At 41.0% G+C, this 15,530-nt stretch overlaps 1 protein-coding gene across 8 annotated transcripts in view; it reads right to left on the bottom strand.

The window, feature by feature from the left end:
• The window catches only part of BCKDHB (branched chain keto acid dehydrogenase E1 subunit beta), a 239,714-nt gene extending 226,178 nt beyond the window's left edge, over window positions 1-13,536 (bottom strand). For 4 of the 8 annotated variants that reach the window (XM_054556884.2, XM_063724680.1, XM_054556885.2 and 1 more), the window contains exon 1: window positions 13,257-13,502. In XM_054556884.2, the coding sequence (XP_054412859.2) occupies window positions 13,257-13,452 (196 nt within the window). In that variant the 5' untranslated portion in view covers window positions 13,453-13,502. 8 annotated transcript variants of the gene reach the window in all.
• Window positions 13,537-15,530: the final 1,994 nt, after the last annotated feature.

The following is a 15,530-nucleotide window of genomic DNA, read 5'->3' as shown; positions in this document are numbered from 1 at the left end:
TATGCAGCCATACAAAATGATGAGTTCTTGTCCTTTGCACGGACATGGATGAAGCTGGAAACTATCATTCTCAGCAAACTATCACAAGGACAGAAAACCAAACACCACATGTTCTCACTCGTAAGCAGCAACTGAACAATGAGATCACTTGGACACAGGGTGGGGAACATCACACACCAGGGCCTGTGGGGGATTGGGAAGCTGGGGGAGGGATAGCAGTAGGAGAAATACCTAATGTAAATGATGAGTCGATGGGTGCAGCAAACCAACATGGCACATACCTATGTATCAAACCTGCACGTTGTGCACATGTACCCTAGAACTTAAAGTATAATAAAAAAAATTGGAAAAAAACATAGGAAAAAAAGATTAACATTGTTTTCATGCCTGCTAATACATCAATTCTGTGGCTCACAGATCAAAGAGTAATTTCTACTTTCAAGTCTTATTATTTAAGAAATACATTTTGTAAAGCTATGTCTGCCATAAATAATGATTCCTCTGATGGATCTGGGCAAAGTAAATTGAAAATCTTCTGGGAAGGACTGACTATTCTAGATGCCATTTAGAATGTTCATGGTTCATGAAATTTCAAAATGTCAACATTGGCCAGGCGTGATGGCTCACACTTGAAATCCCAGCACATTGTGAGGCCACAGGGGAGCGGATCACTTGAGGCCAGGAATTCAAGACCAGCCTGGCCAACATGGCGAAACCCCGTCCTCTACCAAAAATACAAAAAATTAGCCCCGTATGGTGCTGCACACCTGTAATCCCAGCTACTCAGGAGGCTGAGGCACAAGAATCACTTGAACCCAGGAGGTAGAGGTTGCAGTGAGCCGAGATTACACCACTGCACTCCAGCCTGGGTGATAGAGTGAGACTCTGTCTCAAAAAACAGTAAAAAAGAAGTCAACACTTATAGGAGTTTGAAATAAATTGATTTCAACCCTCATGGATGACTTTATTTATTCATTCATTCATTCGTTTTATTTTTTTTTTTTTTTGCAACCTCCACCTCCCAGGTTCAACCAATTCTCACACCACAGCCACCCCAGGGATTACAGGCATGCGCTAGCATGCCTGCTAATTTTTTTGTATTTTTAGTAGAGCCCAGGTCTCACATGTTGCCCAGGCTGGTCTCAAACTCCTTAGCTCAGATGATCAGCCAGGCTTGGCCTCCCAAAATGGTAGGATTACAGGCATGAGCCACCATGCCCAGCTTCATGGATGACTTTGAGGGATTCAAAACTTCGGAGGAGAACGTAACTGCAGACATGGTAGAAATAGCAAGAGAACTAGAAGTGCAGCCTGAAGATGTGACTAAATTGCTACAATCTCATGATAAAACTTTAATGGATGAGGAGTTGCTCTTTACGGATGCAACCTGAAGAACTCAAAGAAAGTGGAGTCTTGAGATGGAATCTATTACTTTCTATGAATTCAAAAAAAAGTGGATCCTTGAGATGAAATCTATTGCTGATGAAGATGCCATGAACACTGTGAAATGACAACAAAGGACTTACAATATTACATAAACTTAGCTGATAAAGACGTGGCAGGGTTTGGGAGAATTGATTTCAATTCTGAAAAAAGTTCTACTGTGGTAAAATGCTATCAAACAGCATCTCATGCTACAGAGAAATTTGTCATGAAAGGAAGATTCTATCAATGCAGCAAACTTCATTGTTGTCTTTTTTTTTTTTTAACGAAGTTGCCACAGCCACCACAACCTTCAGCAACCACTACCCTGATCAGTCAGTAGCTATCAACATCAAGGCAAGACCCTCCACCAGCAAAAAGATTATGACTTGCCAAAGTTTCAGATGATTGTTGGCAATTTTTATCAATAAAGTATTTCTTAATTAAAGTGTGTACATTGATCTTTTAGATATAATGCTATTGAACACTTTCTAGACTACAGTACAATGTAAACATGTCTATATGCACTGGGAAACCAATACATTTGTGTGACTCACTTTATTGTAATATTCACTATATTGCAATATTCATTTTATTGTAGTGGTCTGGAACCAAACCCACAATATGTCCGAGGTAGGCCTGTACTTTCCTTAAATCCTTCTCGATTTTATAAATATTCTTCAAGTATTTATTGGTGCCCAGCTTCAGAAGATAATAGTTTTGGGTAAACATTTTTCCCAATCACAATGACATCCCACTGACTCTCCTATTGCATACATTTCATAAAGTAAGATCTTGACTTGTCTATGAGGATTTCCATAGCTAAGAACCTAGCCAGAATAAAAATGTGCTGAGACCAGCTTGGTTGGGGAGACCCTAACCCAGCGGTGCTAGAGGAATTAAAGACACACACACAGAAATATAGAGTTGTGGAGTGGGAAATCAGGGGTCTCACAGCCTTCAGAGCCGAGAGCCTCCTCGAACAGAGATTTACCCACATATTTATTGACAGCAAGCCAGTGATAAGGATTGTTTCTATAGATTATAGATTAATTAAAAGTATTCCTTACAGGAAACAAAGGGATGGGTTGGACTAGTTATCTGCAGCAAGAGCATGTCCTTAAGGCACAGATCGCTCATGCTATTGTTTGTGGTTTAAGAATGCCTTTAAGCGGTTTTCTGCCCTGGGTGGGCCAGGTGTTCCTTGCCCTCATTCCGGTAAAACCACAACTTTGCAGCCTGGGTGTCATGGTCATCACGAACATGTCACAGTGCTGCAGAGATTTTGTTTATGGCCAGTTTTGGGGCCAGTTTATGGCCAGATTTGGGGGCCTATTCCCAACAAAATGTCTAAATATCTAAGTTGCTATTTAAGTCTGCTGAACATTCAGATTAATACTGAATGACATGACATCTTATTGCACTGATGCTCAGCAAGTTATTAGTAGGGAGGAAGCAAAGACTTTAATAATAAAAATCATACAAAGTAAACATTTCAATTATTGCTTGATAACCACAAAGAATCTATTCATCTCGTATAAAATAATTTACCATTAAGGGTATTTAAAGGTAATTATTTCCATGTGAATACCTAAACTTTCACTCCTGAATAGTTTTTCAAATAGATTCAAAATTTTAGGGTTTTGAATTAATTGCTATTCTACCAGATACTTTTCTAAGTTTTAAATGACAAATTTTAATGGAGCAGCATTTACTTTTCAATTCTTTTTTAAAGTTACAGCATGACTTGTGGACAAGGCAAGAAGAAATCCCAAGTTATTCACAGGTAATATCTTTTTAATACATATTTTCTTTAGAGTTATTTATTCTCCTAGAGGTTACATCAAAGACTATTCATAGACTATGCTTATGTCTGCCATAGTAAGATAACCTACTTATAGCATGTGCTAACCAAAGCTGTACTGCTGGTAAGACTGTTAAAAAATAATCTATATACATCACTAAAAATTTATTAAGCACAGTTACCACATTATGCAATCACACAGTACTAATAAATGACTGCTACATTTTAAAACCAGACTGGTAATTCTTTTTCAAGATAAAAAGATATAGCAAAACAAAAAACAACAAAATACAGCAGCACACTTTCTCCTATATCAAGGATGCAAGTTAATGGTTGCCTATTGTTAAAACAGGGCTCTGTGGCTGGCATCGAGTTGTTTACTTGAAATTGTACTAAGTAAAGAATCATGAATATGCAGGTCATCAGCATTGCTGAAAAAATGAGGTGACATATAGGCAGAATGTAAAGACCATAATGGAACATAAGCTCCAAGAGGACTGGTATCCTTAAATGCTTTTGATCAGAGCTGTGTCTTCAGTGCTCACAACAGGGCCTGACATGTAATAGGTGCTAAATAAATATTTGTTGAATGAATGAATGAACAAACACATGCAAACACTGTTTCAATAAACGTTTAAGGAAACTAAAAGAAAAATGTTAACGAACAACTTAAAGAGAAAGAAATGTGTAAGAAAAAAGACCTACCAATGTCACATTCAAAGACAAACTGCAGAAGGAGGGGGGCAAATGAGAGGTGTTATTGCATCAACAGTCTGATGGGGTAGGTATTTAACAACTATGCAGTATGCAGTAGTGTTAAAGGGAAAGAGAAGCCTCCCACAGGGATAGAGCATCTGAGGAAAAGGGCAAATGTCAGCCATCTCCAGAAATAAATAAGGCCAAGAGCAGAGCACATGGTCAGTGAGTGGATTTATAGCTTAGACCCAAACACACAAAAATATACAGCTATGATACAGAAAATTAGGGACTACTTGCAGAAAGTGAAGGTTGTGCCAATACATTCAGCACTGGCTTTCCTCTGTGCTGCCTAGTTATTGATATAGACCTGTGTGTTACAGCACATCCTCTCACATTCCTCTTAGAAACACCAGCATTGGGAGGCCAAGGAGGGCAGATCACGAGGTCAGGAGATTGAGACCATCCTTGCTAACATGGTGAAACTCCGTCTCTACTAAAAATACAAAAAATTAGCCAGGCGTGGTGGCAGGTGCCTGTAGTTCCTGCTACTTGGGAGGCTGAGGCAGGAGAATGGCGAGAACCTGGGAGGCAGAGCCTGCAGTGGGCCAAGATTGTGCCACTGCACTCCAGCCTGGGTGACAGAGCAAGACTCTGTCTCAAAAAAAAAAAAAACCCCAGCATTTATCACAGTGCCTAACACACAAGTGACAATCAGTATATGCCTGGTGAAGCATGATGAATGATGTCAATGAAACAATCTGGCACTAATTCACATCATGAAACAACACGATACTAAGAAACTACCTGTTTTCCCCAACAAAACCTCTACCCTCCCTCCACATACCCTATTCTCCAGGAATCCCTTTCTATTGACCAGGTATGTATCTCTATCTTATTCTAAACTCTACTGAAGAGTTAGCCAGCATCTACTTCAAAAAATAAGACTGAAGGAGAACCCAAATGTCAGGGACAGAACATTTTGTATTAAAATGTAAATGGGCCAGGCACAGTAGTATGTGACTATAGTCCCAACTACTCAGGAGGCTGAGGCAGGAGGATCTCTTGAGCCCAGGAGAGTTCAGGGTTGTAGTACATGATGGTTGTGGCTGTGAACAGCCACTGCACTTCAACCTGGGCAACATAGCAAGACCCCTTCTCTTAAAAAAAATGAAATGAAAGATCCATAAAGGCAATTGCCTTTGTAAGGTGCCAGTGTATATCACATATCCATAATAAGAAAGGAAGTAAATGGTATTGGCAGAGGATGAGGAAGGGTCAACTAAAGACAACAAAAGTGAGAGGAACAAAAGTGTAAAGTTGAAGAGACTGGGTCTAGAGTCCCTGGGTTGCCCCATCTCAGGGCATCTGGTAACTTCTGTCAAGAAACAATGGTGCTTCCCTTCCTTTAAGCTGGTTCCTCTACTCAATCTCCAAGTGGTTTTAAAACCCCCTTTATATGTTGGTGACTCCCATATGGTTATCTCCAACCCAGCCAGGCCTCTCCTCCGAACTCCTGAATTTTATATCCAATAGTCATCCGTTCTCCACTTGAGTTTCTTGAGCTTTTCAACAAGCACAAACTGAACTCTTGTGTCGGCTCCCAAAACTAATCTTTTCCATCTTAGCAAACAGCACTACCCTCCACCCAGGTTCCCGTGCCACAAACCAGTGAGGTATCTTCAATATCTTCCTTGTTTTCATCCTTCACATCCAACCTATCAAATCCTACTTCCAAAATATAGCTCAAATCTAGCAGCACTAGCCAGGCGTGGTGGCTCATGCCTTTTATCTCAGCACTTTGGGAGGCCAAAGCAAGAGGACTGCTTGAGCCCAGGAGTTCAAAACCAGCCTGGGCAACATGGTGAAACCCTGTCTCTACAAAAACTACAAAAAATTAGCCAGGCATGGTGGTGCATGCCTGTAGTCCCAGCTACCCTGGAGGCTGAGTATGAGGATCACCTGAGCCTGGAAAGTAGAGACTGCAGTGAGCCATGATTGAGCCACTGCACTTCAGCCTAGACAAGAGAGTGAGACCCTGTATTTAAAAAAAAAAAAAAAATCTAGCACTACTATATTCTATTTCAGAGCCTGCCATTTCTTTCCTTTGAGGCAGAATAGGGTCTAGAGACAGGGAACCTAAGGCCAACTCATGCTGACTTCCTAGAACTAAATCAAAAGGAAAACCCCAACCCCAACTTCCCATGCCCAAGTAACAAAAGGACCAGAGGCCACTCCCTTTGCAATCCTCCTGCCCCTTTTCTGCGTGGCAGATGAAAAAATTCGAAGTACCTTTGATTGATCCCCTCCCACAACCAATCAGGCTAGTCATGGGCCAAGTCTTCATTTGCATAGGAGTATAACTTTGTAACTTCACTTCAGCCTCTGAATGGTTGCTTTCTGCGACCAATTAGACATTTGCATAGGGTATAAATTTGTAACTTCACTTCAGCTTCTGATTGGTTGCGGAAAGTGACCAACCCCAGAAAATTCTGTAACCTGCAATCTTCAGCCACTTGCTCCAGCTGGCTCCCACCCTGTGGAGTGCACTTTTTGTTTTCAATAAATCTCTGCTTTTGTTGCTTCATTTTTTCCTTGCTTTCTTTGTGCCTTTTGTCCAATTCTTTGTTCAAAATGCCAAGAACCTGGACATCCTCCACCAGTAATGTATTTTGGAAAGCCGGCCGGGAGGTAAGCCCAAAATTGGAGATTTATTTTTCTTCTCCTTTTCCTCTCTGCTCCATACAGGGGAATGCTTTTTTCTCTTTTCCCTTTCCAACTTGGGCCCTTCAGCACACAATGCCTAAGCACAGAGGCAACTGCAGGTTTCTGGCCGGGGCCACTCTCCAGTGAAACCAAGAGTTTTCTATGTGGAAGCACCTGACCACCACCGCCCAGTTTGGGTGAGAGGCCTGAGTCCTTTCCCTTTTTTCTTTTTCAGTCTTTCAGTGGCCATTTCCTAGTAGCTCCCTGATAATTGTGGGCAACTGACCGGGGCCACTTTCCAGTGTTACCTGAAGGCCAAGGGGGATAGCTGCCCATACCAGGAAGGGGAAGGAGAGGACTCTTTTCTATCTTTTCCAGCTATAGTCCATGATCCTTATGTGTTGCAGTTGGCCACGGCAGCTCATCCAGGGTGAATTCACATGTTTCAGGTGACTTAAACTTTGTTTTCTTATGCTAAATTCTCCTACAGGGTTCTTATGCCAAATTATCCTATAGAGTTAACCAGTAATGGCAAACAATAATGTCTCTTAGGAGTTTTGACCTTTCTCCTATTCTATCTGACTTGCTAAGGACAAAAGAAATGCACCCACCTCCAGTTCCTATCATTAAAGTCCATGGCTAACACTCTAGTGGAACGGGAAGCAAGGGAAAGCATGGTCTTATCAAACCATAAGTATGCTAGAAGTTGAGGCTTTCATCCAGGGACAAAACAAATTTCATAGTAGGCCATCACCTCTGGAGGGAAAACATACAAAGCAGCACCCATGCCCAACTAAGGTCAGAGACGTCTGACACTCTAAGATTGGATCCCAAAGGGGAACACCCCGGGGGATCCAACTCCAGACCTGAACCTCTCCAAAGGGGACACCCTCGGCAGAGGTTTTGAGGTCTAGCACAAAGGCCTCCTTGGAATTTTCTCTCGCAGGTGACAACGGGACAGTTTGGACACTCTTGGGGCTTGTTTGTTGGTGCAGCAGTTGGACTGTGCTCCAGTCATTGTTTGTGTGTGTTTGATATAGTCATGGGAAATAAGGATTCAGTAAACTTGATATTCTTTTGCAATACTGTTTGGCCCAGTATTGCTTGGAATTCTGGAGTTTGCTGTTGAATGGGAAGGTGGGATGGAGGTGCACGTATCCAGCTTTTGTGCTGCTGTTCTAAGTAGGGTTGGCCTGGTTAGCATGTGGTGTTCTCCTTTGGTGCTGTTCAGCCCCAGTATTTGGAGTCTGGGGAGGTTTGGCCTTTAAAAATCAAACTACCATGGAAACTGCTTGACCTGAAATTTTGGTTCACAGCCTTCACTGGATTACTCATTGGGTCAAACAGAAAAACCAGTGGGCTTATATTGCTATCTCATGGCTAGAGTTCCAAGGTAAAAGCTATTGGATCTTCATTTGTGTTTGTGTATACATGTCTAGATGTGTTTATTTGTATGTACACTTATTGTTATATGTTGTGTCTACCAGATTGGCTTATAATTAAAGGAGCGTTCATAAATTAAGTAAATTAAGCAATTTTCAAGTTCACATGACTGAAGTATAACTTTACTAAACAAGCTGGCACTGGAGTACTTACTGGTCATGTGCCTACAGTGAATTTCTTCATTGCACAGTATGTATGGTGATACTGGTGGAATTAAGGATATTGAATTGTGTATCAGGAATAAAATATTCATTATGTGGATTTCTGGGGGGCTCTGGGTAACACTGTAGCCCCCACGGTAGACTTAATAGGAAAAATTTAGAGATGGTTTCCTGTCTATTTGTTTTTGCTTCTAATTTTCATTTGTTTGCTATTTGTTCTCCTTTGGGTTTTACTTGTGTATGCATATATATAAAACCATAGACATTTTTTAATTTCTAGTGGAAGGCTTTTATTTGGTTCTGAGAATAGTTATTTTGTTTCCTGCGAATTTCCAGCAAGTCATCATGTGTTCTATTTATTTGGAATTCCTAGGCTACCTATTTCAGGCCTGCAGGAATTGATGGAGCACACCAGCCACTTGGAATTTGGTTGATTTGGCTTGCCTCTGATAATCTGGACAGCAAAGACTCTTGCTTCAAATGCAAGAAAAACAAGAATTGGATAAAGGACTGTATTAAGCCCCTGCCAGTCCCCTGCCAAAAATGCGAGGGCATCAGTTACGACCCCTGGCACTGAAGATTGACTGGCCCTGCTCCCACCAAGGGGTTCAATAAGGCAAAACTCTAGCAGTGCAAAAGAGAAATTAGATGAAGACTGAAGCAACCCGGGGTCTTCCTCACTGCCCCTGTTCAGGAACATTGTAATTACTACTGAGGAGCCCCCAGGTAACTCTGGACGTCATGGGCACCCAAATTCAGTTTCTTTTCAATACAAATTCAGTTTCTTTCCTTACTACTTATGTAGGAAAACTTTCCTCCCAGTCCACGACCATTATGGGAATGGAAGGAAAGCCACAAATAAGATCCTTTACTCCTCCTTTGATTTGTCAATTTGAGAAACAAATCTTCCAACAGTAATTTCTAGTAGTATCAAGCTGCCTAGGCCCCCTGTTAAAAAGAGATATTATGGTTAAAATAGGGGCACTACTACAATTTAAGCATCATCTGGTGAAATTGCTAATAGTCGAAAATACAGACACTGTCCCAGACCACAATAATAAACAGGTTAACACACTGGCATGGTATACTGGAAAACCAAGGAAGGCTAAAACAGCAGTGCCAGCCAAAATACAGCTTTTAAGCTGTATTTTGTAAGACCCCTAGCTATTTATTTTCCCAATCAACAACAATACCCTATTAAGCTGGAAGCAAGGAAAGGCCAAGCATCCACAGCTGAGGTATTACTTACCCATGGGCTCTTAAGACCCACTAGTAGGTCCACCCATTGGTGGCAGATCCATATACCCTCCTGGCTCAGGTGCCAAGGGATGCTAAATGGTTCTCAGTCCTAGACCTAAAAGATGCTTCCTTTTCCATTCCTCTGGCCCCAGAATCCCAATACCTTTTTGCCTTTAAATGGGAAAATCCTAATACCAGAGAAAAACAACAATACACTTGGACAGTTCTCCCTCAGCGTTTTCAGGATAGCCCCCATTGCTTTGCCTGGGCCTTAGAGAGGGATCTGAGGGGTCTGCAATTAAGAAATGGGAGTATACTCCAGTATATGGATGATCTCCTTGTGTATAGCCCAATCCTGGATGAAAATACTATAAAAAGTTCGAATTTCCTGACAGATAGGGGATACAAAGTGTCCAAAAAGAAGGTTCAGATTACCCTCCGACAGGTCCATGATCACATCCTTAGCAGCTAGCAGAGAGTCTGGCATCCAGGAGAAAATAAAAATGCAGAGAATGACTGAATAAACAAACTCACATCCATACAATGCTCAAGAATCAGGGGCATGGAGAAGCCAGGATGAACTGTTCTCAGAGAATAACACAGTGTAATAAAGGCAGCAAACATGCCAGCATAAAGCAGCATAAGTGTCACCAACTCAGAGTCTAATCTGACTACCTCCTATTTAAGCAGTACCTTTTATAGTCAAAACAACCAAAATAAAAGAGTGAAAAGTATTTGCAGGACATGTGAAAAGCAGAAAGTTAGTATGTTCTTCAATATTTTTTAATAGACAAAATCTTAGTATATAAGTAGTGTGGGAGGCTTTGGAGTCAGACACATCAGGATTCATACTCTGGCTCTGCTACTTACCAGACTTGGGTAAGTACTAACATTTCTGAGCCTCAATTTTCTCATCTTTAAAATGAGCATAATATTGTCTAGTTCACAAGGTTACTGTGAAGATTATAAACTGATGTCTAACACAACACCTGGAAAAGAGCAGCTATGCAATAATGGTGATAGTATTGATAGGAAAAAAACTGAGTATACTTTTAAAAATATGTAAATACATCTAATATTCAATTCTTAAGTAAAAATAAATCAATTTAACAAAAACTTGGGAAAATATTCCTCAACGGAAATGAAACAAATAAAAATTAAAACAAAGTACAATTAGCACAAAATATCCAAGAGTGTACATGAACACACCTAATTTTAGCATTAATATCCAATACTCACACTATTATACATATTATGGGGTATAAACTGGGGTATAAATTTGAACTACGCACTTAAAATCCATTAAAGTATTCAGGACTCTATCCTAAAGAAATAATCTCAGATACATAAAACCCATATGCATGAAATGCTTGTATCTGCATTATTTATAAAATTGCAAAATTTTAACAATAAAAACATAATGGTAATTATTTAAAGGTTCCACTTATTGACTGAATGCTTGATTCTCAGTAGTCAAACAGTGTTAAGTATATTATAGACATTGTTTTATGTAGCCCTCATAACAACCTTCTGAAGTAGGTATTATTATTAACCCCTTACATATAAAGAAACTGAGGCTTATAGAGGATAAGTAGTAACTCCAAAGTTATAGACAGCCAAGACAAGATCAAACTTAGGACAATCTGATTCCGGGGTCAAGAATTGAACTTGTAAAAGACTTGTAGCATCTCTACTCCATGGAACATTTCTTCTAAATTCTCAAGAAGGTTATAAAAACTCCAGTGAATTGTAGGATAATCCTTCCGACTAAATAAGTTGTATTTGTATTAAAACTAAAAGTATGGAAAATACTAAACTAAAAGGAAATACCTGTAAGGATACACCCAAATGTTAGCAATATTTACTGCAGTGGGTGGTGATTTTTGTTTGTGTTTTTTTTGTTTTTTCTATTTTTTTTGAGACAGAGTCTTGCTCTGTCGCCAGGCTGGAGTGCAGTGGCACACTATCAGCTCACTGCAACCTCTGCCTCCCGGGTTCAAGCGATTCTCCTCCCTCAGCCTCCCGAGTAGCTGGGACTACAGGCGCGCGCTGCCACGCCCAGCTAATTTTTGTATTTTTAGTAGAGATGGGGTTTCACCATGTTGGCCAGGATGGTCTCAATCTCTTGACCTGGTGATCCGCCTGCCTCCGCCTTCCAAAGTGCTGGGATTACAGACGTGAGCCACTGCGCCCGGCAGAATTTTTTTTTTTTTTTTTTTTTTTTACTTTTTATCCATTATCCAAATTATCTGTTAATATGTTTGTATTATTTTTAAAATAAGAACAAGTTTATATATATCATGATATATATCATGATAACATAATATCATTTTACTTAGATTTTAGAAAGTTTACAACTATGGAAAGGTGGACTATTTCTCAAGTATTAGGCCAAAATTGCTTTGCTTTGAAGACAGAATTGAGGGCTCATCTTGGTGGTGGAAAAAAAAAAAAAAAACACCTACTATTAACCTTTATGGTACCTACTGTTTCACAATACTGGGACACCCTCCAAGTAAATTATATCTACACGCATCTTAGTACATTGTTTAGAATGGAAGCTCTGGAATCTGATCAATTAGATTCCAAAGCTGGAGCTTTGGAGCTACCACTAACTTATCTGTGTAATCCTGGACAAACTGTCTCAAGACTTCCATTAACCTAACTGCAAAATGGGAATAAAAACTTTACAAACCTTTTAAGGTTGTCCTAATCCTTAAATGAGATGATGAAACATACACACAGTGCCTGACCCTGGTAAGCACTCAATAACTGTTCATTCGTATCCACAAGAAAAGACACACTTCCAAAAACGTCAGCTCTAGCATGCACGTGAGAAGTTATCAGACAAGGAAGCAATACATGTTTCCCTACAGTTTCCTGATATTCTGATGAGAGACACTGGATCTGATATTCTGATAAGAGACATTACGTGAAACTTGCAGAAATGGTAAAAATCATGCAATAGTCATACTATGAGGAGTTTGCTACATGCCCTTCCCATGGCTTCCTCTTCCCATCACCTTCACCTCCTTGGCTAAGTGGCAGCACAGCCCAGGACAAGCTCAGTACTAAGCTCAAGTAGACAGTCTGAATTCTTTCTCATCTCTAGAAAGGACCTGTTCTGTGACCTTGGGAAAATCAATTCAATTACTCAGAATTCTGTAGGTAAGAAGAAACCAAGGGACATATATATATATATATATATACACACACACACACATATTTCTGTAGGTAAGAAGAAACCAAGGGACTAAGTAACCGAATTGATTTTATATATATTTATATATATATCTTTATATATAATATATAAAAAACATATATAAAGATATATATAATATATATATTTAAAAGATATATATAAAGCTATATATATCTCTCTCTCTTAAATGCCTCTACCTAAGCTAGTGGCCCAGTCCCGGGCAGGCTGGAACAACACCTAAGGCCTGGGTTGAGAAAGCAAGGGCGGAGGACAGAGAAAGGGGACGCGTTCCCTGGGCACCACCCCTCCACCCTCAGGCTCTTCCAGGTGGCAGTATGCCCTCTCACACATCTCAAAGTTGCGGGGGAGGGGGGACTGCGTCTCGAGGGCGGAACAGTCACAAAAATAGAGCAAGAAGCGAATCACAGTTAGACCCTGGGGCAAGGAGGTTCCAGAGAGTCAGGCAGTTAATAAGCTGGGATGCAAGGATTGCAGCCTGCCGGCCCCTGCCCCTCGCGGGCGCCTGCGAGCCTGGGAGTCCGGGCTGCAGCGGGACCGAGTGGGCAGTCAGTCCCTGGCTCACCGTACTCCCGGGGCTCCGGATCTGGCTGAAAAGTAAAATGAGCCACCTGCCGCCTCTGGGCCGCATCCTCGACAGTCGCGGCGGGGTGCAGAAAGCCCCGCGCCAGCCCCGCGCCACGGAGCCGACGCCAGTGCCCCTCAGCCCCTGCCGCCCTGAGCCTGAGTAGCCAGCCGGCAGCCGCCGCCACAAGCGCCATCCCCGCTCACCACCAGGGTTCTCAGGCTATGCAGCCGCACACCGCCTGCAGGGAGGGCGAAGCACCCGAGGAGGCTTCCACATTGGTCGAGCCAGAGGGGCGGTCCCATGAAACGGACCAATCGGAACTGGAAATTTAGGGGCGGGGAAGGCGACGTGACGAGCTGGCCGGCTTCTTCTCCTTGTGCGCATGCGGAAGAGGGGAAGCGTGGGGCAGAGGGGACGCCAATGAAATAGTTTCTGGGGTGGAGCCTCCCCGAGGTCAGCCATGCGGGTCTCGGGTGAGGACCAGAGTCTGCAAAGTTCCACGCGGTGCCAGGAGGCGATCTTTTCCAGTGTCATTTACAGTGCCATTTCCAATTTTTTTTTTTTTTTTTCATTTTAACATCCATACTTTTTTTAAATGTAACCCTTTTTTATCTTCTCTTGTCTCTATTATTGTGTGAGAAGTGAAGAGAGCTACTGATTGGCATTGGTTATTGTTTGGACTTTAGAAAAACTGCTGTAGTCACTGCTCAAAGCTTTCGCTCCTTATTCACACCCTCCTTAAAATGCTTAATAAGCATATATAGATTTTTATTGATTTCGTTTTTCCGCATTTAAATGAGAGATGAAAGAGGTAAACTTAGATTTCATCCTGCAAATCCACTGAATAGGAATTCAGATACATTTTGCCCAGAAGTAGCAAAAATTACCTGATTGGCTTAGTCTAAGTAGCTTAGAAACCTGGAGAATTTGAGTCACTAATTTTCATTTATAGTAATCAACTATGTAAATTTGTTTTAATCTAAGTGTTTACCAGGATACATTCTCTGTCCATGAATTTACTAAAAAAAAAAAAAGCACGTAAAACATGAAATATCATAAAATCAAATATGACAAGAGACAACAGAGACAGTGTGTCCATCAGATGAAAATGGGAGGATGGGGAAGGATGGTCCCAAAACATAATTTGAAGAAGAAAGTGGGAGAGAATGAAGCAGGAGTGGAGGAAAAGAACGTTCCTCTTCCATTTTGCCTTGCCTCTCAACCCATCTTTGGTTTTGCACAGGAGCAAGGGAGGAGAGTAGAAATGGGGCGAAAGGAGAGGCAGAGAGATGTGTTTTCTGACTGAGACTGAGAAACAGTAATTGAAAGCTGCCAAAGGGAGAACCAGAATTATGTCTCCATTTTTCCTACTCTCACACTAAGTCCAAAAATTCAACATTGGGGAAATTTTTTATCTTGGCTTTTGTTAGTGTTCATTTCTGCTGTTTTAATAGTGTGGGGTAGAGTGTTTTGCATGTGCATGAAGGGTATTTTTGTTTTAATGAAGGAAAGGGGTAACAAAATGAAATTACATTTACATAGTCAAATTTGGGTTTAAACTAAAGAGAGTAAAGAACAAGGATAAAAATGAATAGAGCTTTTTTTCTATTTGTTGATAGTTTAGGGAGCTGGGGGTACTGAGATTATTCAGGTCGGGGAGAAAAAGAGAAAAATAATAACTGATGAGAATTTTATTGAACCTCTGCTACGTACAACCCAATGACAAGCCACCATTGAGACAAATAAGATCAAGGCACAGTTTTACTTCTAAAATGTCCAGGTTGGTAGAGAAAAGAGACAGATTAGGCAACTACAATCCAATGTGATAGGGGTCCTAGAATAGTGCAAACAAAATGAAACACAAAAAGAGCAATAAACTCTTATGTGAAAGTCAAGTGTTTCCAGATATAACTCTGAGCTAGACCTAAAAGATGACTAGAAGTTACCAGGCAGACTAGGGAGAAAATGGCATTCCAAACTAAGAAGAAACCTGTATAAAGGCTGATAGGCATGAAGAGCACAGTGCATTCCAGGAAGAGAAAGTAGGTTGGTGCTTCTAGATTCAGAGTGTAGAGAATGATACAGGGTTAACAGAAAAAGTAGGAAAAACAGATTAAAGGGAGATTTTGAAGGTCTAAGAGGTTTGAACTTTCAACTACATGCAGCCAGGAAAAACAAAGAGAGCACCTGCCAGATTCACCTGTTTTGCAAATTAATTTTTTAAATTTTCCCCATCTCTACCACACCATTTGCCTGGTAACCATGAAAATG

The sequence above is a fragment of the Pongo abelii genome, chromosome 5 (assembly GCF_028885655.2).
Source record: "Pongo abelii isolate AG06213 chromosome 5, NHGRI_mPonAbe1-v2.0_pri, whole genome shotgun sequence".
NCBI classification, from domain to species: Eukaryota; Metazoa; Chordata; class Mammalia; order Primates; family Hominidae; genus Pongo; species Pongo abelii.
The sequence above is the reverse complement of the archived record's forward strand: the minus strand, read 5'-3'. Positions and strand labels throughout refer to the sequence as shown.